Genomic DNA, 25,347 nt, shown 5'->3' with positions numbered 1-25,347 from the left:
TTTAAAGACACTTGCTCTGAAAGCCTGAAATCCAGTCATTCTGAAGCATGTGCAGCAGAGAGCAGTCCTGCCCACACACTGCAGTGAGGCAGGACGGCAGGCATTAGACAGGAATTCCAGATGAGAGGGATTTTTCCCATGTTGAGGCAGACAGATAACAGGGGAAGGATTCTGTAGGATTCCAGAGCAGAGATACAGTATCAGTAAATGACGCTGGGAAAGACAGACTTGTGTGAGATAATAAAGGGACAAAAATTTCTAGGATGCCAGCCACTGGAATCTGCTTTTGTGGATACAGCCGGTGGTCCAGCCAACGCTGGCTCTCGTCTGGCTGTGACTCTTCTTCCTTCCAGACGATGCTGCCTCTCTGGGAATGACCATGTAATCCATGGCCAACACACTCAGTCCTCTGGAGGTGAACTTTCCTCAGCCAATCCAGGTTGTGTTTCTTCTCTGCCATAGGCTGGCGTTCGCAGGGCTGGAGAAGCCCTCACTGCTTATGTAGAGAGATGTCGGGTGCTCTTGTCAGCGTTACACTCGTGTTTACTCATTTTAGCTTCCTGACCACCTCTAAGACAGGTATCGATATCATCCTCATCTTGTAGATGAGAAAACTGAGGCATGGAGAGCTTGAGGGATGGGCTGATGGGGAGCAGAGCCATAAGTACACCAAGGCAGCTTGGCTCCAGGGTCTGGCTTGTGCCTAACCCTGTGATGCTTCCCTAATCCAGTCCTCTTTCAAATATAGCAGCTGAACCTCACCACATGGGCACTGATTTGCCTAGGTCCTCCTCTTGCCCCAGGCCCAACCCTCTAGAAGTCAGCGGACGGCCGGAGCTGGAGCACAGAGCCTGCAATGTGAAGAGACAGAGGCTCATCTCCAGTCCCTTATTTGTTGCTAAATTCAGGCCAGACGTTCCAACGTTTATTTTGTGCGTGTTGGTTTTGAACATTCCACCATGTTGCCCCAGACTGCTTCAGAGATGGTCTCTGTGTTCTCCTCTCTCAGACAAGCACCTGGCCCTCTCCCTCATACCTCTCCTGTCTCGGGCAAGGCGCCTGCTGCCAGGGACTGACGTTCCCTGCCTCGCCTCATCATGCATTTCAGCTAAAAACTCCTTTTTCCACATGGCAGCAAGGCATATTTATAGCACAAGTCACATGCCAAGGCGTGTTCAAGTTATTCATTTCTAAGAATAACCATGGAGCAGAACCACCATGGCCATTCCACAGAGGGGCAAAGAGAGGTGGGAGGTCACAGCAAGGTTGCAAAGGAGTCCTAAATTGCCAGGTCTCTTGAGCCACTTATATACAATTCTCTTTCCAGATTGCTTCCTCCCCTCTTCCTGTTTAACAGACTTATCTGAGGCCTGGGAATGAGAGATGTTATCAAGATCAAATTGTATTGTATCTGCGTCTATAATCCAGCTCTCAGAATACTAACAAGCAACTCTAAGCTCTGGTGGCAGGAACGTCAATGCTCAGCTTTCTGCCAAACCCCATTCTCATTAGTAGGTTTACACGCATGAAACACATACTTGGAGTTTCTGGCCCGCACAATTCTCTCAGCACTGGTTGTCACTAATCAGAATGCTGAACGGATTTATTCTCATGCAGAACACAACCAAACGCCTACGGCGGCTGCTAAAATGACCGTAACTTTGTCCTGATGGAATCTGCTGGCCAGGAAATGAAAGGGTGGATCATGACCCAGAAGCCGACTGAATACTATTCCTTCAGAATCAGAACTGGGAAGACTGTGTTTCAAATGGTTATTACAGAAAGCTTGGACCCCATGTGAGGCAGACACAACAAAGCCGGACAATGTGCTGGTTGCCTCTAGGTCTGGGATTAGAGACGGTAAAGGTTAGAAGTTGCATAAAAGTACACCTGCCTCCAATATTTTGCTGCTGCTGTGCATTACCCCCCCCCCCCCCGGGGTCTCTGTTCATGGAGAATGTACTGAGCTCACATTCAGGAGTCCTGAGTACTAATCCCAGCTCTGCCCCTATCCGTCAGCGACCTTAGGAAAGTCGCCGAACTTCTCTGAGCTTCCAAATCTGGGAAGCCAGCCTCTATCAGTCGTTATCATGGTGAAAATGAACAAGCTACTAGTGAGTGCTTCGTAAAGGGCAAGATGCCGTAGAAATCGAAGATATTTCTATAGATATACGATCACCCTCAAAAGGCTGGAGTGAGAACAGAAGCCTCTAATCTCTGTATTCAAAGGAAACATCTTAGAGAGATGCTGCTGATAAGTGGCATTTGGAGTGGCCACAGAAGGCGGTCTATGTGACATCACTCAAAAGGAGGCCAAGGGGTGCTCTTCTCCTTGTTCGCCCTCCTCCTTATGTTCTCCTCTGAGTCCTGTCTCACCATTCGATGTAAAGCTTGACACATAGTGGGTACTCATAACCGTGAGACAAATCAAGGAATGCCACTCTAAGGATTTTAATCCCTAATGCAGAAAATTCCCATGGGGGAAGGAAAGGGGCTCAGGGGGTAGTTTCTGGAAGCCTGACTCTACGGTGACCAGCCGACTCAGACCCAGGGGACTTCCCAAGACAAGCTGTTCACTCTACCAAGTGTCATACTTGAGTATCCATTTTGCCTCCTCCCAGAGGGCAGGGAATAAGGTATCTGAACTAAAGGAAGTCTGCAGGGAGGCATGTGTGTCTCTGAGTTCCTAAAGAGTAGATCCCTAGAGATTTATCGTCTTAACATTCCCCCAGCCCCCCCCCTTTGCCCCCATTAGCTGCAATTTCCCTAGCTGACACCACCTTCTCGTTGTCAGGAATCCGACAGAATCACATCCCTTCTATTTTTCCGGCATCAGATTATCACCTTTAAGATATTTCCCTGAGTCCTGTCAGTGGCTTCCTGCCACCAGCTAAATCTACCAAACAACCCGAGGCATGTGGTACAAATCGGTAGGATGAGAACTTGGAATTGTCCAAAGTGCTCTGTGCAGGATTCACCAGGATACACGTGGATTGAGGGCTGACTGGTGCGCAGAGCAGGGAAATTGTACTTGGGGCTAGTGAGGAGTTGCGTTCAGTGGGGATTTCCCCTTTAAAAACTTATAGCGAACGTCTGCCCGAGACCATTCAATATTCATAAATGGAAAGCAGAGATGGTGTTTCTGTTCCGCCAAGAGCAATAGCTATTTATCACAGCAAATGACTGAAATGGTTGTACGTACAATGCTTTACTCGGTGCTGTAAATTATGGTATATACAGAAGATTAAACTTAAGCCTAATGCTACCCTTGAGCCTCAACAGCTGAGTCCTATAAATGGCTACCCGTTAAGAAGAGAGAATCTTTTTCCTGGTTACTATTTAAAAGTGTATCTCTATTAAAAGCTTGTCTTAAACATAAATTACCAGGAAACCTGCCCCTGGCCCCAGGCAGGCTCCTTCTTGGGCACTGACTCATGGTGTCACATCTACATGACACAGTGACAGGCCTGAGACTTGAAGCATGTGCCGTGCCGACCTCCAGAGGGAAGGCAGAGCCGACAGAGGCAAGAGGGACTCACAGTGCACAGAATGAGCGTTCATTCTGGGCTCTGCCAGACCTTAAAGCCGTAAGGAGACTTTCCGAATTCGAATGATCCTGAATCCCAAACCACTGCAAAGAGAGTATTTCTTCTGCTATCTGCCGTTCTGTGAGGTATCATGGAACACTGACCGAGGGCTGAGGCCCCTATCTTCCTAGCTAAATTTTATTCTCCAAGCACTTCTTACTCCAATGTGGTCTGTGTGCCAAAAGCACCAGCATATTACCCAGAGGCATATCAGAAATATAGACATACTTGAATCCAGAATCTGCATTTTAGCAATTTAGCATTTTGCAAACCCCTGGGGGATTCATATGCACATTAAAGTTCGAGAATCAAGGGATAAGTAAGCAGGTGTCAGCAGGGAGAAGCCCCTTCATTTTCTCACTGAAAATCATTACACATGACGAACAGGATTTATGGGAACAGGCCCTAGCAGTAGAGCACGGGATTCTGCATTCTCTTTTATCCAATGCCACTTCAGAACATTTTCAGGAACTTGAGAGACAGATTCTTTCTTTCTTTTCTTTTCCTCCTTTTTCTTTTCTTTTCTTTTTTTTTTTGAGATTTTAGAGGGATTTGTACAAAAATAGTTAAACTACAATTCAAAAGAATTTGTTTTTGAGATATATTTTTACAAACTGGAAATGAACATGTCACTCTGAACTTGACAGATGTCCAAAAACACCCCAGGGTGTAAAATAGAGTGAATTAGCAAAAAATTCATGCTTCATAAATCAATCGGGGTACCTCTAATCCCCCTGTGAGTCAGTAGGCTGAGAATGCATGGCAACGTTGTGGGCCACAATTTCAACTCTTTATTGTCATTACCAGTTGACTTAAGAGAAAAGTGTGCAAAAGTGTTTGTGCTGCTTGAGGACACAACAATACTGGAAAACCATAGCCTTTCTTGGAAAAGAAATTACTGTTTAGTATGCATATTAAAAACTTAATGGCAATCGCCAAATAAGATTAAAAAATAGATTTATATATAGATAGATGTAGAAATAAAATAAAATCTATTGTGGTCAAACTAGCAAATGAAAAATGGAGAGAAGGTTAAGAAAACTTTGTCAATTTAATGGAGGACAGGTAAAGAGAACAAATAAGCAAACAAAAATCAAGGCAATCAGAAACTCAAAAGATAGAAATAAGTCCAAATATATAAAGTAATCACAATAAACGTAAATGGATAAAACTCACCTATTAAAAGACACTATCAGATTGGACTTTTACAAAAGCTAGCTATATACTGTTTACAAGAGAGCTGTCCAAGACAAGATGACAAAGAAAAGTTGAAAATAAAAGACTGGAGAGATAAGGTAAATACATATTGACCAAAAGAAAACTGGGTAGGAGAGTTAATCAGATACAATAGGACCTAAGGGAAAAGTTAATAGGATGAAGATTCCACCACAAAAAAGCCATGTGTCATAAACCTATAGGTATCCAACAGTGAAGCCTCAATACTGTAGATCAAAAGCCGTCTAAGTTCCAAGAGAGACTGACACACTTACAACCATCATAGGAGACTTAAAACCCCTTTCTCAGAAATTACAGACCAAACAGACAAAAATGGCAAGGATACACAAGATCTGAACAACAAAATAATAAATATGTGGAACCTTGCACACAAAAGAGAGATTAAATAAATCTTCTAATCACCTAGGAAACATTTTTAAAAAATGGTCACATGCTAACTAGTTACGAAGGAAATATCGTTAAGTTATAAAATGGGTAACTGATAGCTAATGTTCTCTGGCCATCATAAACTAAGCCAAAAATCAAAAAATAAAACAATGGTAAGGCCTCCCCTACTACTCTTTGCATCTGAAAACTAAAGCCGTACTCCTAAACTGTGGCTGTGTGATTTTTTTTTTTTTTCCCCTATGTGTGGCCTATGTGCTATGGGACCAGGTTAACTTACATAACATTTGTCAAGGGCTATCACCAGACACAGGAAACTCCCTAAGCCATGATAGCTTCATTGTTTTGTGCTTGGAACTAAATTATAAACCAAAGGGAAGGTGAGGTACCTGAGTCCCAGGAGGAATGAAAGAGGGATGTGCATGGGTCCGTTATGACCCAGTGGTGCAGCACCAGGAGCGGCTACTGGCTCGTTCCCCAGGCCATGCCCTGCTGGCCGCACCATACACCCATCTCTTTCTGCTCACTGATGCTGGCTGGCTGGAGACTGGCCTGGACATGCTGCTGGCACCTGGGCAGGGGTGCTATTCTGCTGACGTGGAGTCTTACAATCAATAGTGTTCTGGAATAAACACTGCAGGTGACAGTTTGTACGAGGCCTTCTGGTTGCTTTTTCACAGGGCCAACCACTTCTGAAAAATGGTCAGGGAATGCTGCCTAGGAGATACACAGGAAAAAATACAGGTCTATTTATCCTGTGGGGAGGAACGCACTTCCCCCCCAGGAATCCCTCAAAATAAAACCCAAACCAGACAGATGGTCCTCCCCCTGGACTGTGCTGCCAACCCAATACGATTCCAGTGCTGGTTGACTAATGAAACAAATATTAGAGAGAAAAACACCAAACAACAGAAAATGGATGGAATGCAGGATCAGGGTAATGTGGATCAAATCGAATTAATGACAGGTCTGTAAGCTCTGCGGGGGAGTGGGGGTGGGAGGCAGAAAGAGAGACGAGAAAAGAGAGGAGACGTGGCTCTTCTGCCTGTGTCGGGGGCACCTGTGGCGGTTGAAGCAGCATGGTGGTTTCCTGGCTCACAAACATTAGGGCAGCTCTCAGGGGCATCCCCCCCCGCCCCCCCACCTCTGGACCTCCCTGCTGGTCTCCCAGACCCTTGTGGCAAACACCACCTCCCTTCAGAGAGTAGCAGAGGCAAAGGTCTGTCAGAGGGATGGAGGTGCCCCACCTACAAAACCCCAGAGGGTCGCAGAGGTGAGGATCTGACAGGGCATCTGGGAAAGCAGAATAAGAATTTGGAGGTGCTGCCGTTCTTCTTCTTCTTCTTTTTAAATGTTTTTATTTATTTTTGAGAGAGACAGAGAGAGAGAGCGTGAGCAGGGGAGGGGCAGAGAGAGGGAGACACAGAATCCGAAGCAGGCTCCAGGCTCTGAGCTGAGAGCACAGTTGTCATGAGGAGCTCGAACCCACGAACCACAAGATCATGACCGAAGCTGAAGCTGGATGCTCAACCGACTGAGCCACCCCGGCGCCCTTAAGAGCTGCCATTCTTAAACACACTGGTAACCTGACTCCTATGTACCTGCAGATAGTGCCGTCAAGATGACGCCCAGAGCTGACGGTAATGCGGGTCACTGAGTGAGGGGGCCAGTCTGGGCTGGCGTCAGCGCGACCCTACCGATGGCAGGGGTGCAGCGTGCTCCTGCTGGAGGCAGGCACTTGTTGCACAGGGTAACGCGTGGGGTGGGGAAGGCCACTTAGGGCGATGAGCAGGAACCATAGGCACAACCCGAACGAAGCCACAGGCACCTCTGTAGGAGACTCAGGAATCTGAAGAACTAATTCCTGGGGGAGAAAAGCAAAGCATCTGTGATGCTAGTAAGCAAACCTGTCCCAGGGTCAGTCAGAAACCAAACCTGGGACAGAAATCTGTAGTTGCGGTTTTGTAAAACAAAGGCTATGGTTGCTTTCTCTGGGAAGAAAGGTTCTTCATTCCATGTGCAGCAGGATTCATCCCAGTGAAGTTGCTGGCTCAGCCTCTCATCATTCATTACCCCCAGTCTACATGCTCCCCCAGACCCATTTATTTCCCACGCGGCTCCTGCACTGCCTAACTGGCATACTTTTCCAAACAGCCCGGCTCTGTGCAAGAGCACGGGGAAAGTCCGACACAAACCATCCGCTGCAGCAGTTCCTCTGTTCCAGGACACCGTTAATTGTTAAGAAGTCAAATCAGTTTAACAGCACTTTTTTTCCAGAGGAGGGGAGAAGAAATCTGCCGTAGTAAATGTGCACACGATGGGGAGAACCACTTTGATTTTAGAAGCAATAGGGCTGGGGGCGCCTGGGTGGCTCAGTCAGTTAAGCATCAGACTTTGGCTCAGGTCATGATGTCATGGTCCGTGAGTTCAAGCCCCGTGTTGGGCCCTGTGCTGACATCTCAGAGCCTGGCGCCTGCTTCGGATTCTGTGTCTCTTTCTCTCTCTGCCCCTCCTCTGCTCACGCTCTGTCTCTCAAAAATAAATAAGCGTTAAAATAAGTAAATCAATGTTTAAATAAATAAATAAACATTTTAAGAAAAGCAATAGAGTTTGGAACCTTCTTTAAAGTCCCTGAGGTGAACCTATACATGGGCTCCTCGTATGGGATGCTCTGGGAGGTAACTGACTCTCAGTGACCCCAGCAAAACACTAAGGAGAATCAACTCCTTGAGAGAGGAGGCCCTTCTGAAAGGACAACTGTTCAGCAGGGGTCCAGCTTAGACAGGAGCTGGGCCCCAGCACCAGGGTGTGAGATGAAAATTATGTATAATCACCACACCCTTGAATGCCCTTCTGTTCATAAAGTACAGTGCACATGGCTGTGTGTGTGTGTGTGTGTGTGTGTGTGTGTGTGTAGGGGGGCGGGGAGTGGACTCTCTCTCTGTGGCCAGTTTTTCCTCCAGGTTTCTCTGCTCCAGCTCGGGATGAAGTGGAATTGTGTCTAGGGCCACATTTTTTGAAACAAAAGTGCATGATGATGATGATTACTACCCAGTGCCTGTGGCTGACTTCTGATAAATTAAGAGTGATGAGACTCCACAATGAAAGAGATGCTTCTGGTTTTTACTCCAAGACCTCAGAGCACATTAATCCGCTAACAGCTGCTGTGAACTTCCGGAGGGGATCTGGGCGCCGTGCTGCCCGTGCATACGCGGTCACCCCAAACTCTAGCGCTCGGAGTACTGGTTCTCTGCTCCGGGGAGGAAATGCTGCTTGGGAAATCCTGCTCTCCTCATGGCTCAGGACGGGGAGAATTGCAAAGCGACCTTTTGAATCACTGCTGGCAACATTCTTTCCTTGGATTTAAATAAAGCGATGACTGTTCCCCTAATTTTCCTCGGTTGATACAGCTCTCAGGAATGGAATGGTGTAGCCAGTGATGAGTCAGAAGCCGGGGGTCACGTTACAGGGACAGCCCTCCAGAAATCAGCTGTGGTCAGGGATCAAAGCGGCAGCCTCCCAAGCGCTCAACGAGGAAGGTCGTTTCCCCCGTTGCAGCCTCTCCAACTGTATCTGAACAGAGACAGTCTTTCTCTTTCAAGGAGTGGAATCTGCTACATGAATATACTCGTTTACAGGTGGGATTTGGCTTCTTCACAAACAGCAAGCCAATTTTCCTTCATTGTTTGCTTCCTCCCTCCTTTCTCACAAGAGTCATTTTTTAAGAGGTATACTGAGGGGCGTGTAGGTGGCTCAGTCGGTCAAGTGCCTCACTTTGGCTCAGGTCATGGCCTTGCGGTTCATGGGTTCGAGCCCCTCATCAGGCTCTGTGTTGACAGCTCGGAACCTGGAGCCTGCTTCAGATTCTCTGTCTCCCCCTCTCTCTCTGTCCCTGCCCTGCTCACGCTCTGTCTCTCTCAAAAATAAACATTAAAAAAAAGTACATTGAGCACCAACTGTATATTCAGCGCTCATTATTAACACAGAGATGTGAGCGTGACAATAGGGTTCCTGGCTTCTTGAAACTACCTCTAGTCTGGGGTGTGTGTGTGTGTGTGTGTATGTATGTAAGAGAGAGAGAGAGAGAAATGGGACAGACAAGTCAACAAGCATTTGTAGCAGCCATCACGTATGCTAATATTGGTGAAGTGGAGGGTGCACTCCTTCCTTCTACCTGACTGTGTAGCAAGTCAGGAAATGTGCTCTGTGCTGGGACTCAGGGATGCAGAAGACTCGACATCTAGTGTTCGCAGGTGACCCTGATGCACAGTGATCAGTCCCACAGAACGCAGGGCTGCCGGGGACAGAGGGACCAGCTGACGTTTTGGGTGGGAGGCAGCTGAGCTCAGCACAAGTGTAGATGAAACACTTAGGGCACCGTCAGCCTAAAAAGAGGTCTATCAGTGATGTAAAAACGAAGTCACCTGCACTTGGAAAAAAATCTCAAGACATAACTAAGATGGCTATTGTCAAGGTCACTAACAGCCTATGATGGCAAATCTAGCAGCTGCTTCTCTTTTCTCCGCTCACTCAACCTCTTGGCATTTGAAAGAAACGCTACGAAACGCTTTCTTGTCTTGACTTCCATGTCGTCATCCTCTGCTGCTTTTCTGGCCAGATCACTGGCCAAATCCCCTGCTAACTAATCCTAAATGTTGACCTCTCTCTTTTCTAATTCAGCCCATCATCAAACTCTGTTAGCTCCATTTCCAGAACGGACCTCAAGTTTATCCTTTTCTGTCTATCTGCACAGCTCTGCATTTGTCCCTAGGAGGTTTCCCAGGCTCCAAGCAGCCAAAGTGATCTTCTAAAAATACCAACCAGATTATGTCTTTCGCTCACTCAGTGCCCTCAGTGTCTTCTCACAGAACCCAAAATAAAACCCGCACTCTGCACTCTGGCTTCCAAGGCCCCATCGTTCTGTCCCCACTCACCTCTCCTGCTGTGCTCTCTGCTGGGACATGCTTCATATGACTTGATTGCATTGTTGTTTATGTCATTTAACCTAGCAGAACGTAAGCTTCTGGAAAGCCATGCCCTCGTTTGTGCTGGCCACCACTGCACCTGCAGCACCAGAACAATGCCTGCCATGTTGTAGGTGCTTCCAAATAAATGAATGAGTCAAAGCCACGGGGCTCTGAAGAAGGGAATCCATAAAACTCAGCCTTCAAGAAACAGGCTTCGATGAGATTGCAAGTAGAAGGGCTTTTTTTTTTTTTTTTTTCAATTAAAGATGAATTCAATAATCCCAAGGTTATGAAGATCCTATTGATTTAGCTTGAAATTTGAGCTGAACCATTACATCTGCTGTTCTAAAAAAAATTTTTTTTTAATGTTTATCATTTATTTTTGAGAGGGAGAGACAGAGTATGAGCAGGGGAGGGGCAGACAGAGAGGGAGACACAGAATCTGAAGCAGGCTCCAGGCTCTGAGCTGTCAGCACAGAGCCTGACACAGGGCTTTAACTCATGAGCCATGAGATCATGACCTGAGCTGAAGTTGGACGCTTAACCGACTGAGCCACCCAGGTGCCCCACATCTGCTGTTTATTTATTCACATTTCTACTTAATTCACAGAAACATGCAAAAAGGGAATTTCAGTGGATTTAGATGAAATCACCTGTTGGTGCATCTTGTGGATCTGCTCACGTGTTGGAGATAAAGGAGAACCTAGCAGGCAGAACTGATGGGGATACCCTCTCCACCTCTTCCACAAGCTCCCTCCTTTTCACTTGTTGATATGTAAAGGTCTATTCAAATGTTGCAGCTGAGGCTCTAAACACACTCACCATAGCTGATTTATTTCTCCCTTCTTTGGTCCCTCAATACTGTGCCCAAGTTCTTCACCTATGCCTGTAAGCAGACAAGGTCAGCAGCGTACGTGAGAAAGATGGGGCTCAGCTGCCCGAGAGCACCTGCCATTTTGTGTGCAGTGTCCCACAGGGGACAACAACGACCTTTCTGTATCCCGGTCTAGTTACAGGGTTGCGGGGAGTTCGAGACCCAAAACATTCAATCCCTACAGTGGTTAAAGTGACTTGAGTCAGACAGAGGTTGGAACCCTGGTTCTGCCACTTACATCAGGCTGATCTTAGGCAAATGTCTCAAATCCTCTGAATTTCCCTTTCCTTTGGTGTATGATGGGGATAATATGACCACGGACCTTAGGGTGGTGGGAGGATTAACTAACACATAATAAGGCTCAGCACGATAATAAGGCTAGCTCATAATAAGTGTTTACTATGTGTATTAGCTCTGTTATCATTGTTGTTACTGGTACTGTTGTTTTCCACTGGCAAAGGACCAAGAAAAGTCGGGGTTTGGGACCAGGTCAATCTGCTCTGTTCCAGACCTGGCATTAACTGTAACTTGAGCAGTTGCAAGTGGAAAATATAAACATCTGAAGTGGTGCAAAACGTAGTCCTAATTTGTTGTAGATTCTCTCAGATGTAATGCTTAAGGTATAACCCATTTGTTAATCAGTCCGTCTGTCATTCTTTCCATGGGGATCTCTGTAGGATCTATTATAGGGATTTCCTCAGGACCTGTTGCACGATCCACACTTTACCAGGGATGACGGAAAGATGAAATAAGAAGAAACAATGACAGATACTGTTTCTGATCATAAGGAGCCCAAAAGACGTATCAGTCTAGGAGTTAATTCTGGATCAGGGGTACAGTCATCAAATTAAAGTTAAAAAAGGATCCTACTAACAAAGTTTGCACAGATTCACATGCTCTAGCCAAACCTTATTGATTAGTGCTGTCAGACTCGGCAAAGAAGATGTTCGACGACAACCATTTCCTTTAATTATTTCATACTTCTCTGGTGTAAATAATCCACTCTCATAAAAGGCAACGAACAATAATAACAAACGGAAATTTAATCTCCACAAACAAATCCGAGTGAATTGACACCGAAACCCAAACAGCTGTGTAGGGGCAATTGACACCTTCAGAAAGGAAGTCCTGCAGGATAATTAGCTGGAGATGATCCCCCAGGAGCCCAGGGGGCACTGACACTCAGAGGGACTGGCCTTCTCTATGGCTCAGAAGCACAAATGGTTTGTTTCCTCCTCAACTAGGGGTCACCTGGAGATAGACAAAATAAAAACGATTGCAGGAAACCCTGGAACCTCATTAATGAGGCTCCCACGTGTCGTGCTGCCGGGCTGTGCTGCTCTCGGTACCCAACTGACACTGGCATCTGGATGCGTGTGGAAGGAATGGAGGTGAGTCGCTGTCACTCATTCATTTTCCTGCTCAGCCTCTCTGCTTTGGCTCACAGTTCATTAAATTCTACTGCATCACCATCAACATGCAAAACAGCGACTTGAAGGGCATTCAAAAATATAATCAGGAAAGGGAATAAAAAGCCCTCTCTGAGAAAGAGGGGAAAAATTAATCCTCTTCTATTGAATGACATCTAGGTTCTTTGGTTCTAATACACTTTTTTTTAAAGTGGCGGCGACATCCAGGGATTATCTCTGTCTGATGAATGGAGTGTGGGGCTGCATGGCTCTCTGCTTGGAGAACAAGCACCAAATGTGGCCAAGAGAATTTGAAGGATCTGTGTGTATCACGAACATGCTATTTCTTTTGCCTTTTTTCTCTTTTCTGATTTTGAGGTGGGAAAAACTGCAGCTTATGGGTCTATAAGATAGCTTGTTTTATGCTTTGCATATGAACGTGATGGGAAATTATCCTGGTGACCAGCTCCGTGGAAGCTGAAATAGTAAACTTTCTACATGCTGCCGTGTGTGTGCTTTCACAGTAGTTATTTCTGGGCTTCATGTGTGTGTGCGCACACACTCATTTTAATGTGGAGAAGAATTTAAATATAGAAAAGCACAGAATACGCTATGACACATGGAGGTGTTATCTTTTATGGCAGTAGTTTTCGACTGGGGGCAATTTTGCCCCTCAGGGGACACCGGCAATGGTTGGAGACAGTTTTGGTTGTCATGACCGAGGGCAGGGGCAGCTACTGGCATCTAGGAAGATCGAGGCCAGGAGAACGGTTCAGCACCCTGCACAGCACAGCACAGAGCATTATCCAGGCCCCGACGGGAACAGTGTTGCTGGACAGTAGGACATTATGCAACCATATTAGGACATAAGGAGAGAAAATAAATCATCCTCCTTTCATTTGGACAAATCCTACAACTTCCTAAATGTTCAACCCAATTGCAAAACTACAACTTAAACCTATTATTCTTCTCTTTGATTGCAATATTCCTAATTGTTAGGGGTGTGCAACTACTAAATGTGATAAAAATATTTTTTCCATGGGAGGCACCTTGTACCTCGTTTTGAGCTTATATACAGGCCTGTGCACACTGATGAGACCCCTACACACACACGCACACCTGCACGCATATACCACACACACAGAATGGTCTTTCTGGAAAAATGGCAGCAGTGCTCTCTCTGGGATGAGGGTGGGACCCACAGCAGCACTGACATAAGAGGAAGAGTCACACGCATCACCTTCCCACTTTGCTTTCATCACAAGTGAGGACCCTTGGGACAAGATTTCATTACAAAGCTCTGCAGCTCATCATTTGGTTAATGACAGCATAACTTTTTTCTTTTTTCTTTTTTAAAAAAATGCTTATTTATTTTGAGAGAGAGAGAGACACAGCATGTGCGCATGTTCGAGCAGGGGAGGGGCACAGAGACAGAGAGAGAGAGACAGAGACAGAGACAGAGAATCCCAAGAAGGCTCTGCACTGGGCTTGATCCCACGGACCATAAGATCATGACCTGAGTTGAAATCAAGAGTTAGATGCTTAACCATCTGAGCCACCCAGGTGTCCCAGCTTTTTTCTTTTTCTCTTTTTCTTATTATTTTTTAAATGTTCATTTATTTTTGAGAGAGTACAAGTGGGGGAGGGGCAGAGAAAGAGGGAGACAGAAGATCTGAAGTGGGCTCTGTGCTGACAGCAGAGAGCCCAACATGAGGCTCAAATTCAAGAACGGCGAGATCAGGACCTGAGCCGTGGTCAGACGCATAACTCCCTGAGCCACTCAGGTGCCCCCCAACTTTTCTCTTTGTAACCAAACTTTGTTTCACAATTGTACTAAGTATTTTCCAAATGCAAATTCTTTTCATCATTACAACAACCTTGTGAGGTAAACCACTCTACCCATTTTAAGAATAAGGAAACTGAAGCACAGTTTGGGAAGGGCAAAGTAACCTGCCCAGGTCACACAGTTAATAAACGGTTGTGCTGGAACTTGATTCCAAGCAGACTTATTCCAGAGAGGCTATTCCCAACCATGAGGCAGTCATATCATGGCAGCATATTAAGCTACACCTTGGGCTGGACAGCTGTGAGGATAGGGATGCCTGCTGAGTGGGATCAGGGCTCCCAAGGTGAGGCTTTTTGTTTCCATTTCCCCCTTTCTGTGACTATCCCTAAATAACCTCATCAACTCACCTAAGGGGCTTCAGAAACAAAGCTATCCCTCAACATCCTAGATCTTCTGAGCAGGGGGTTAAAAAGCATCTAAAGGACACTTGCATGGACTCAGGAAGTAGACCTCAGGGGGCCACACAGGTGGGGTGGCTCAGAAGGTGGCCCCCAAAGAGCCTCCGCCTCCAGGCCAAGCACAGGTCCTTTTATACCTGGGACATCAGCGTGGGGCCCAAAGTGAGGAGCGACGGGAATGCAGAGAGTCCTGGCAGTGGGGATTCTGTACAGCCACGTGACCAGAGCAGGATGGACTCTGGCAGGGGCCCCAGAGAGGTACTGGGAGCTTCGCGGCATTTCCAAAGGAGCTGACACTGGGGCCTCATGTGCATGTAAACCATATCTATAAAGCCAGACCCTTGGGACTCCTGGCAATGTAATCATCTTCAGGCTGACAATTCTTGTCTTCAAGAGTATGTGAAGCTGAAGATGAATCACAGGCCAGCAACTGTAGGCTGACCTCAGCGTGCACGCCCCCAGAGACGGGGCAAGACATGAAGACAGGACGCATCTGACCGAATCGGTTTTCCCATTTTTCATAAGAAACATTCAACTTAATAAGAAATAGCCATACTTTATTGACGATAATAGCTCCCCTTTCTTTGTTTCCTTCCCATGTGCCAGAAAACTCTACTATATCTCTGTTCCTCATGGTAAATCTGCGAGGCAGGAACTGTCACCTTCATTTTAGAGGAAAATGATGCTCAGAAAGGTCATGCAATTAGCCCAAGGTTACACAGAGAGTAAATGTTAGTCAAGATTCTAACCCGGGTCTGTTTGACTACAAAATTCATGATTTTTCCACTATGGCTTTCAATGTTTCACATTACCATCAACCTTCAAAGTCCCTCAGAGCCAAATGCCTAAATACACGTGTGTATTTTTTCAATTTCACTTAAAATACCCAGGGCACTGAGACCTTGCATATTGCCATTCACCCATCTCCCTGTATATGCCAGGATCCATAAAACCCAGGAGCTGAATCACACGTACTGAGAATGAGTAAGTTTCTAAGAGAACATATCGTCCAGTCCTGTGTCATTTAAAACGTGACAAGTCCAGGGTCTCAGGGCCAGGCAGGGCTGAACTGGGCTTTGTTCCCGGGCATACTGGCCCCAGGGTTATGTCTCTCCCTGCACCATAGCTCTGCTTCCTGGGGTCAGGCCGGTGATGATGAACTCATTTCTGGGGGCTGGCTGGGAACACAGGGCTAAAAATGCACGTCCCTGGTCCTGGAAGGATCCGAGAAGCCAGCAGATGTGCTGACACAGTCCACAGATAACTGAAGTGCGCGGCAGAAGGTGAGACGTGGCACAGGGCAACAGAAGTCTATGGATACTAAGAGGGATGAATCACGTCCAACTGGGGGCAATGGGGAACGAGGCCATGCAGGAAGAGGGAGGAAATGAACCCGGGCTCTAGGTGTATTTGCAAACCAGTTATTCTGCACCAGTGACTCCGGTGAGGCAGACAAGGTGGAAAGACAGAGGCAACCTGCCCAAGGTCACACAGTTAACATGAATTGCTTTGTCTGCCTCCCACCCCACGTCCTCTCCATCACAACAAACTGCAAAGGCTGTTCTATGGAAGCCCTGGCAGGTTGGGAGTCAGGAGAGGCCGGGTAGGTGGGGTTAGAGCCCCTATACAAAGTTCAACCCCAGTGGTCTGCTTTGCATATATATTTATAGATCAGGGGTTCTTCATGAGATTCCTTTTGGAAAAAAAAAAAAAACTCTGCTGCTAATAAAATAGAGTTTGAAGACCCGTACTCTCATGCGCCACGTGGTGATTGAATGGGGTGGGTCTTGGAGGGGGAAGGGCAGGGAGGGCATGCAGACAGGCAGTGAGGGACGATGGCTAAGCCAGCAGACTATGTACCTCTCTCCCTCTGGAGTGATGCTGCCTGCATTCCTAATCAGGCTCTACACCTGCCTAGCTCTGAGACCTCAGGCAGGGTGCTCCTGAGCCTTGGCATCCTCACGTTCGAAACAGGGATCATACTGGTACCTCTTCGTAGGGCCGTTGAGAGGATTACATACTCAAAGATAGGGAAAGTGCACAGCACAGTACCTGGCATTTAGCACAGTGTCATTCTTATTAACTTGTTGAAGAGAGCAAGGCTAGTCCATAGGAGATAAAACAGCACGAAAAGAAATATCATTAAAGCACAGAAAGAATTCTCAGGGAAACTAAGAAATCCTCACTGCCCCCAAAGAATTGCTGTGGTTCTGAGCTCTGCCTTGCATTCTCTTGGTCGTGATAAATATGGGCTGTGAATCAACAGGACACACACCTGAAAGACAAGGGAGGTTTTGAGGCCTCCATCTGCTGAGTTGTGGTTGTGTTCCCATCACTGCTTGTCAGCTGGTTCAGCAAGAAGCCCAATGGAGTCTGGGCTTCGAGTGATGGGGTCAGTCACCCCAAACCCCCAGACTAATTTATTGTCACTGCTCAGAGGAAATAGCCACGAAACCGTTGGCCATCCCCCTAAGCTCGACTTGGCTCCTTAACCCAAAGGCCTAGCACAGAGGGAGGCACGTGGGTGAGCAGAGCCAAGCCCTAGAGGCTGCCTTCACTGGCTAGTTGAGGCCTTCCTTGCCTTGGGCAGAATTCTGCAGGGCATAGTGGGGTCTGGGGTCCCTTTCTGGTTCCTTCCATCAAAGACTCTGCCAGTGGATTAAGTTCCCAGGGAAGGTTTTGATGGCTTATGGGATTTTTGTCTGTCTTGTTCGCAGGCATATCCCAGTGCCCAGAACAGCAGCACATCCCTGTGAATGAAGGAATGCCCATCACATTCGGGGTGATCTAGCCTCTGCATCATCCGTCATGAGACCAACAGAAGCAATCGGCCACACAGATTCCATGGTGATTCACTGAGCCACTAGCTGTGTGGGATCTTCCTGCCGCTGCTCTGCTTTCGATTCCCCCACCTGTCACCTTAGCTGGTGGCACCACCTCTCGGTCTCTGACAGTTTCCTGTCGGAAAGGTTTGACCTTTTCTCTCTCTTCTTGGAGGAAGGGAGGGTCATTTGCTACAGAGCACTGAGCAAGAAGGTCAGCTCATGCCGAGCACACAACTTGCTCCTTTCATGCTCACTCAGCCAGAAATGAAAATGTTAGAGTTAGAAGCACCAGTGGAAATCACTCCTCATGGAAGAGAAGAGGAAATCCAAGCCCCAAGACCTTCAGCAAGTAGCTCAAGCTCACAGAGCTGGCTGCAGGCACGTCAGGAGACTTGGCCTCTGAAAACAGAGCTCTCTGTATGGCACTTTAAGTAGGGGACTCTCTCTGCCTTGTGTAGGTAAGAAAGTCTTGCAGAGGGCCCCTAAATCCTGGATTCTCTTTGTGTATTAACAACAGAAAATATGGCCACTATATATACACACACACTGATAGAGTATATGTATTTAGACATGTATATATCATATACATGTATACATATTCATAGATGATATTGGAATACATAAAAGCTATTCTAAAGGCCCAAATACATATACTGAAGAGCTCAGACAAGCAACTCCCTTTATTTTAAACCTATTTATTACAGAATAGTGATAACTGAAGGGGTGGGGGAAAGTCAGAAATTCTGAGTGTGAGAAAGGGGGAGACGTCTCATTTACAAAAGCATGCTCAATAGTATTACTGCTTTGATTTTTTTTTTTTTTTTAAGGCACAACATGTAACGTGCTTTGAGATGTAACAGTAAAAGAGGGCACTGAGACATTACGTTCATCAAAAGGGAGTCTGGCTTAAATAAAAAGATTGGGAAATAACCGTTCTGGAATTCACAGCATATCACAGCTTTGGAAATCATCTGGTCCAACATCCCATGTAAATTAAAGATAAGGAAACTTCCATCCAGAGAGGTTAAGTAACTGCCTGCCTAAGGTCAGCAGCTGCTTGTGCGTTCCTGAGGGGGTGGGCAGGCAGACTTTTCTCTGCTGTAGGCACCCGCACGGAAGGGGGTCTAGGGTTTGCTGCTGACATACTGAAGGGAATTTGTGAGACCAAGGATGTAATGATACAGAGGGGAAAGCAGGTTCCCACACACAAACAGAGAGCATTCTTGGAGAAAGAGAAACTAAACCTGAGGCTTTAAGTACCAGGCGTTTATTTCCCTGGGGCAGGGCCCCGACAGCCCCACACTGGGCTGCCCTTGGCTCCAGCCCCTCCTTGCGTGAACCCCGGGAGACCCGGTCTGGCCCTCTCTGCCAGTGGGACACGGTGTCAGGCTGCAGGAGCAATTCCTCAAGGCCCCGCTCCTCCCTTCCTTTGGTCACCTTCGGAGGCCACCGAAAGGCTGGGCGGATGGCTCCCGCGGGCTTCCATTTCCCTAAACGGGTTGCAGGGTTTCTCTCACTTGGTCTGACAGGCCTGAGCGTTTCCGAAGAAGGACGGCGGCTCCTAAGACAGCTCCCCTGTGAGCAGAGGCAGGGCCGCAGGAAGAGCTTACCCGGCGCCGCGGCCTAAAGCAGACACGGGGCCAACCCCGCGTGGGAGCCGCAGGGGCGCGGCCGCGAACGCGTCGCGGGGCGCGGGGGTCCACTTACCGCAGTGCGCCTGGAAAACCTGCGGCTTGACGGCCTGATTGCAGGCGCCGCACACTACGAGATAGAAGTCGTCATGTGCTGGATAATGGCCAAATAAGTGCATATCTGTGGGGGAAATGAAAACAGGGTTTTTTTGAAAAAGCAATTAAGTCTCAGAGGGTGCACAGTTTCCTCTTGCAATTTCCTCCGGGGCAGCTTTTCAAAGGAGACGCGCAGCAAGGCGATGATCTTTACGGAAGGGAACGGGGTTAGTCCTGACGCAGCTCCCGGCGCCCGCAGGAGCTGCCGCCTCGCGGACTCTCTGCTCATCGTAGCCCGGGGGTCGGACCGCGATAACCCCGCATGTTAGAGGTGCTGCGAGGCTGCGAGTCCCATCTGCGGGGGGTTACCTTGTCCTGACGAAGGGGCCAAGTGTTAGCCGGCCCCCGATGGGGCGCTAGTTATTTTAGGATGGGGGGCTCCCCCAGATCCATTCCTGCCGAAGCAGAGGTCACTTGGGTGAGGTGCCTGTTTTCCCATCACCTTTGACCCCAAGGCAAAAGGAAGCCTGAAAACAAGGGCCATCATTATCTGTTACTCATCCGACCGATATCTACCAAAGGCCTACGTGTGCCAGGCACTGTGCCACGGGCGTGGGTAGTTGATGAACACCAATGAGCCCTGCTCTCCCGGAGCTTATGTGGCAGAAGAGAGAAATGTAAAGCAGATAATCACACGAGCCATCATTTGGTTATAACTGAGGGACTAAGATGTAGGGAGGAGTCCCATGAGAGCATGGGGGCCCAACCTGGTCAGAGGCATTGCAGAGGCTTCCCTGAGGAGGTGGTGGTGGTGGGGGGGGTATTTTGGCTGAGAGCTCAGGTTGGGGGTAAACAAAGGGCCAGAGGAGGGGGGGGGGGGTAAAGTCCCAGTCAGTCAAGGCAGGAAGTTCTGTGTGTCTAAGGAGCCTCTCAGCTGAACAGGAGGACAAGGGGGAGAGCCCAGAAGCTGTAAGCCTTATGGACCGAATAAGGGTTTTGAACCTGATTTTAAAAACAAGGGAAGCTGAGGCGCCTGACTGGCTCAGTCAGTTAAGTGTCAGACTTCAGCTCAGGTCATAATCTCATGGTTGGTGGGTTTGAGCCCCACATCAGTCTCTGTGCTGACAGTTCAGAGCCTGGAGCCTCCTTCAGAGTCTGTGTGTGTCTCTCTCTCTCTGCCCCTCCCCTGCTCATCCTGTTTCTCTCTCTCTCAAAAAATAAACATTAAAAAAAAACCCAAACAAATGAGGGAAGCTACTGAAGGTTTTTTTAATTATGTTTTTTAATGTTTATTTATTTTTGAGAGAGAGAGAGAGAGAGAGAGAGACAGAGTGTGAGTGGGGAGGGGCAGACAGAGAGAAACACACACAGAATCCAAAGCAGGTACCAGGCTCCAAGCTGTCAGCACAGAGCCCAATGTGGGGCTTGAACTCATGGACCATGAGATCATGACCTGAGCTGAAGTCAGATGCTTAACTGAGCCACCCAGGCACCTACCTTCTTTCTTTCTTTCTTTCTTTCTTTCTTTCTTTCTTTCTTTCTTTCTTTCTTTCTTTCTTTCTTTCCCAGAGAGAGAGAGAGAGAGGGAGAAAAAGCTCGAGCAGGGAATGGGCAAAGAGAGAGACAGAGACTCCCAAGCAGGCTTCAGGCTTCATGCTCAGCATGAAGCCTGACATGGGGCTCGATCCCACAACCCTGGGATCATGACCTGAGTTGTGACCTGAAATCAAGAGCTGGATGCTTAACTGAATTGAGCCACCCAAGTGCCCCAGCCACTGAAGGTTTTTTTAAGCAAAAAAGTGACACGATCTGCTATTCAGTGTTAAAAAATCAGTTATGTGGCCTAAGAGACATGAACGTGTATGACCACACAAAAACTTGTACACATATGTTCGTAGTAGCATTATTCATTAACAGCCCCAAAGTGGAAATGACCCAGATATCCATCAACTGGTGAATAAACAAAATTTATTATAACCAGGTAATGGAATACTATTCAGCCACGAAAAGGAACAGAATACTGACACCTGTACAACATAGATGAACCCTGAAGACGTTATATTGAGTGAAAGAAGCCAGACACAAATGGCCACATATTGTATGGTTCCATTTGTCCAGATCAGGGAAATTTATCGGAGACAACAATTAGATTTGTGCCTGCCTTGGGCTGGGGTGCCTGGAGGAGGCTGGGGGGTGCTGCTAAGGGGTGCAGGGCTTCCTTTCGGGGTGACAAAAATGTTCTAAGATTGACAGTGGTGATGGTTGTATAATCTTGTGAATGCACTACAAAGCACTGCCTTGTAGACTTTAAATGGGTAAATTGTGCAGTATGTGAATAAAAGTCCAAAAAGAAAAAAATGAAAGAAAGTTAGTTAGGTTCTGCGGAAACATGGTCACATCTCCTCGTGTACCACAGGGTGCAAAGAGAACCCTGGGGGCACCTGGGCTTGCCTCTTCTTAGCCCACCAGATCTAGAATAGTTCTAGAATCACAGAGCAGGAGGCTCAGAACCACTGACACGGTTGATGGAGGAATGAAGAGACTGTGTACACACGAGTATGCTTTCTGTCACAAACCTCCTGAACTTCCTCTCCCCACATACCCAAAACCCCTCATTTTCTAGATTCCACCTAGGTCTTTAACACAGAATGGGCAAAAGCACAATGGTGCCCCCAGCTGCAGAGCTGGGTCACTGGGAAGAGTCGGGTTCCTCCTGATGTGGGGACGGCTCATTTATAACCCAGCAAATGCCTCCACAGAGGCACCCTCAGCTCTGTGTTCTTAGAACAGCCCTGCAGCTCAGAGAGCAGTGGAATCCACACATTTGTCACTCAGCAAGGAGCGGAGTCCCGCACTGCCTTGGAGGAGGCGTGTGGCTGCAAGGGGGACACCGGCTCTTGCCGCAGGTGCCCGAGGGCCCACTTGCCTCCACCGCAGGGACAGGGTGGGGCTGGGGATGCAGGCCTCTGAACTTCTCACTTGTCGGTGGCCCTGGGTGCGGCCCGCTATTTCCTCTCTCCAGAACTTGCCTCTGTTTCCACTTCTGACTAAGACTTGTTACCAGAGGGGAACGTTATTAGTCAGTGCCTGGTGGGCGGGAGGCCTGTGGAAAGAGACGCAGAGAGAGAACCCAGCTGTGACAGGAGACCCGAAGTGTGAGGAGGCCCGTGCTGGGCCCGCCCAATGTGTCCAGGGCCCCTGGTTCAGGCACCACAGGGTGGAGAGGACAGCTGTTGGTCTTTCACTGTTGATACCACTCTCTAGTATAGGTTATTTATTTTTATAATATAGGTCCTTTTTTTAAAAAAAATAACAGAAGTGATCCATCAATCTATGTCTTTGAAGATACATTTGAAAAATGCAAAAAAACTAGAAGACATTGAAAAAATCACTAGCAACTTTTATAAACACTGTGCATCTCATTTAGATTTAGTTACATTTTATGTCCAGGTACACGTGAAACCAGGAGCTGGAGAGGGCTGAGACTTACTTATTTATTCAACAAGCATTTACCGAGGTGCCTTATATCCTGTGTGCAAGAGATCAGGCTATAAAGGAGCAGCAGAAACTTACTAATTAAATAAACCAGGGGCGCCTGGGTAGCTCAGTCAGTTAAGCATCCAACTCTTGATTTCTGCTCAGGTCATGATCTCAGGGTTCATGAATTTGAGCCCTCCATCAGACTCTGCCCTGACAGCTCAGAGCCTGCTTGGGATTCTCTCTCTTCACCCCTCTCTCTGCTCCTCCCCCGATCATGCTCTTTCTCTCAAAATAAGTAAGTAAACTAAAAAAAAAAAAAGAAAAAAAATTCATTCTTTAAAAAAAAAAACAATGATTAACAAAAATTTCTTGAGTGCCTACTCTGTGCGGGAAGCTATACTGAGTCCGGCAGGCCCAGATCGCAGGCGTGGGGAGTTGTGCCTCTGCACCTGCTGATCTGGCCGAGGCCTGTCAGGACTCCTACTTCTTCCGTAATCCTTCAGAGATCTGCAGAACTCCCACCTCCCTGCCCCACCCAGGTCCCTCTCAGGTCACAAGTTAGGCTAGCCAGAGACTGGCTGGCCGTGTGTGTGTGTGTGTGTGTGTGTGCATGCACGCACTCCCCTCCAGACCCTCCGCTCCACTGAGACCCTTCTTGGTTTCCTCTAGGGCGGTTTCAACCTTGCACGTGTCTGCTGAGAGCGTGTCTCCTGTGGAAAGTGAGGGTGTCTCCCCTGCTAGGCTGCCTGATTATTCCTCAGTCGGCTGACCTTAGAATCTCCTCTACAGGCCCAGGTTCTGAGAGCCTGGCGGGTGGGGAGCAAGATAAGGGCACTCGGCCTCTCGGAAGACCATCCCCTCACGTGGCCAGGTGATGGTGGGCCATGCGCTGTTTGCTTGGAGATGGAGGAGGAAGGACAGGCGGAACTGAAAACTCTCATGCCTGGCACATGTTAGGTATTCTATTCATCAATCCCCATCTCTCTCAATTTACTGCCCAAAGAACACATTCTGTGCGCAGTTTAAAATAACGGCAGTGTGTGCTGAGGTGGGCTTACAGCATGTTTCTCCCGAACTCGTTACGTGGTGTCAGGGAGGTAGCTTGAAATCAGCCATCGTGGGAGTATTTACACCCTGGAAAGGGGCAAAGACTACAAATCGGGTCTGGACTTCTCTTCTGGAGAGAAGCACCAGAATAAAGATGAGAAAAGAGGGAAAAGTGAAACCACCTGCAACAAGACCACCCACCACTGTTGATGTGTTAATATGGGTCCTTCTAGACCTTCTGATGTGGTAACGTTATCTTAGTTAATCCTCATAATTAATCTAGAAAGTTGCCATCATCTCCATTTTCCAGGCAAGGAAACAAAGATAATTTGGTTGAGATCCCAGGGCGTGATTTGTAAGTGCAGATGAGATGCTGGGACTCTGACTCTAAAGGGCAAGGCTCCCTCCTCAGCAAAAGGCTGCTTTTTTCATTAATAGAGCAAAGTCCCATTTCACAGATGCAGAAACCAGTTTGGAAGGGTTGCCTGGATGACTAATAGGCTGTCCCAAGGCTTGGAGGAGGTCACTGGCATGAGTGCAGGCCTGGGCTCAGAAGGAGGGATTAGAGTACAGTGCTCCTTGCTGGGCAACCTCCGGGAAGGTGCCCAACCTTTCTCAGTGACAGTTTCCTCATCCATAAAATGAGGCTTACAGTTCATGGGGTTGCTGTGATGGCTCGTAAAAGCCTGTGTTTTCTTCCACCAGGGATTCGGGAGAGAGTGTGGAGAACCAAGGTCATCTCTCCCATCTTTCAGAACTAACTAGCTCTCTCTCCAGTGGGACAGTCTTTGCTCCAGGCAACACATCTTTTGCCTCTCCCTCATGGCCACTCACAGCAGACCTCCTGGGGAGCCTGGAGGTCCCTCTGATCCGCAGAACTTGAATGTGTGTGTGGACCGAGGAAGGCTGGAAGCTTTCGGGAAGGCTCTCTCTCTGGCTGTGGCTGGATTCCAGGAAAACATGGAATGATGAGACTTTGTCCAGTTTCAAAAACAGTTCAACCATCTCACAAACACAGAAAGGCAAACTTCTCCATTTCCCCCCATTTTGCTCCAGCAAATAGACCAACTGTAGGTCAGATAGGGAGCTACCACCACCACGACACTCACAGAGATGACCTTAAGTCATACTCCTGGACTGAAAACATGTGAGGAGGGAGCACGCTTCATTAACTCCATTTTGCAGATGGGAGAAACAGAGGTACACTTACTTCTAGGTATTTTTTTGGTTTTTGACCTCAGCCCACTATATACCTTATCTATCTATCTATCTATCTGTCTATCTATCTATCTATCGTCTATCATCTGTCTATCCATCCACTTACCTACCTATCCATCCATCCATCCATCCATCCATCCATCGAACCATCCATCCATCTATCCATATAACCAACCATCTATCTATCCATCCATCTTCTCTCATTGGGACATGTACATTATACTCTGATATGTTCTGTTCTCATTTCTTTTGGTTTTACTCTATTCTAGTTCATTTAAAAATTAAAAAAAAATTTTTTTTTGAAAGAGAGTGCGAGCGGGGGAGGAGCAGAGAGAGGGAGGGAGACAGA

At 47.5% G+C, this 25,347-nt stretch overlaps 1 protein-coding gene and 1 long non-coding RNA gene across 7 annotated transcripts in view; one reads left to right on the top strand and one right to left on the bottom strand.

Moving 5' to 3' along the window:
- The window catches only part of ATXN7L1 (ataxin 7 like 1), a 246,326-nt gene that overhangs the window by 141,278 nt on the left and 79,701 nt on the right, over positions 1-25,347 (bottom strand). For 5 of the 6 annotated variants that reach the window (XM_019451201.2, XM_019451202.2, XM_019451204.2 and 2 more), the window contains exon 3: positions 19,234-19,338. The exons of the other annotated variant lie outside the window; for it this stretch is intronic. In XM_019451201.2, coding sequence (XP_019306746.1) covers positions 19,234-19,338 — 105 coding nt within the window. The remainder of the gene's footprint in view (positions 1-19,233; positions 19,339-25,347) is intronic. 6 annotated transcript variants of the gene reach the window in all.
- Positions 17,709-18,540, top strand: LOC109268096 (uncharacterized). The gene is made up of 2 exons (XR_002080466.2): positions 17,709-17,984; positions 18,354-18,540. It is a non-coding gene; the product is annotated as an uncharacterized LOC109268096 (long non-coding RNA).

The sequence above is a fragment of the Panthera pardus genome, unplaced genomic scaffold, assembly GCF_024362965.1.
Source record: "Panthera pardus isolate Hobbes unplaced genomic scaffold, ASM2436296v1 HiC_scaffold_8, whole genome shotgun sequence".
In the NCBI taxonomy this organism is placed as follows: Eukaryota; Metazoa; Chordata; class Mammalia; order Carnivora; family Felidae; genus Panthera; species Panthera pardus.
Note: the sequence above shows the minus strand (reverse complement) of the source record. Positions and strands in the feature narration are given on the sequence as shown.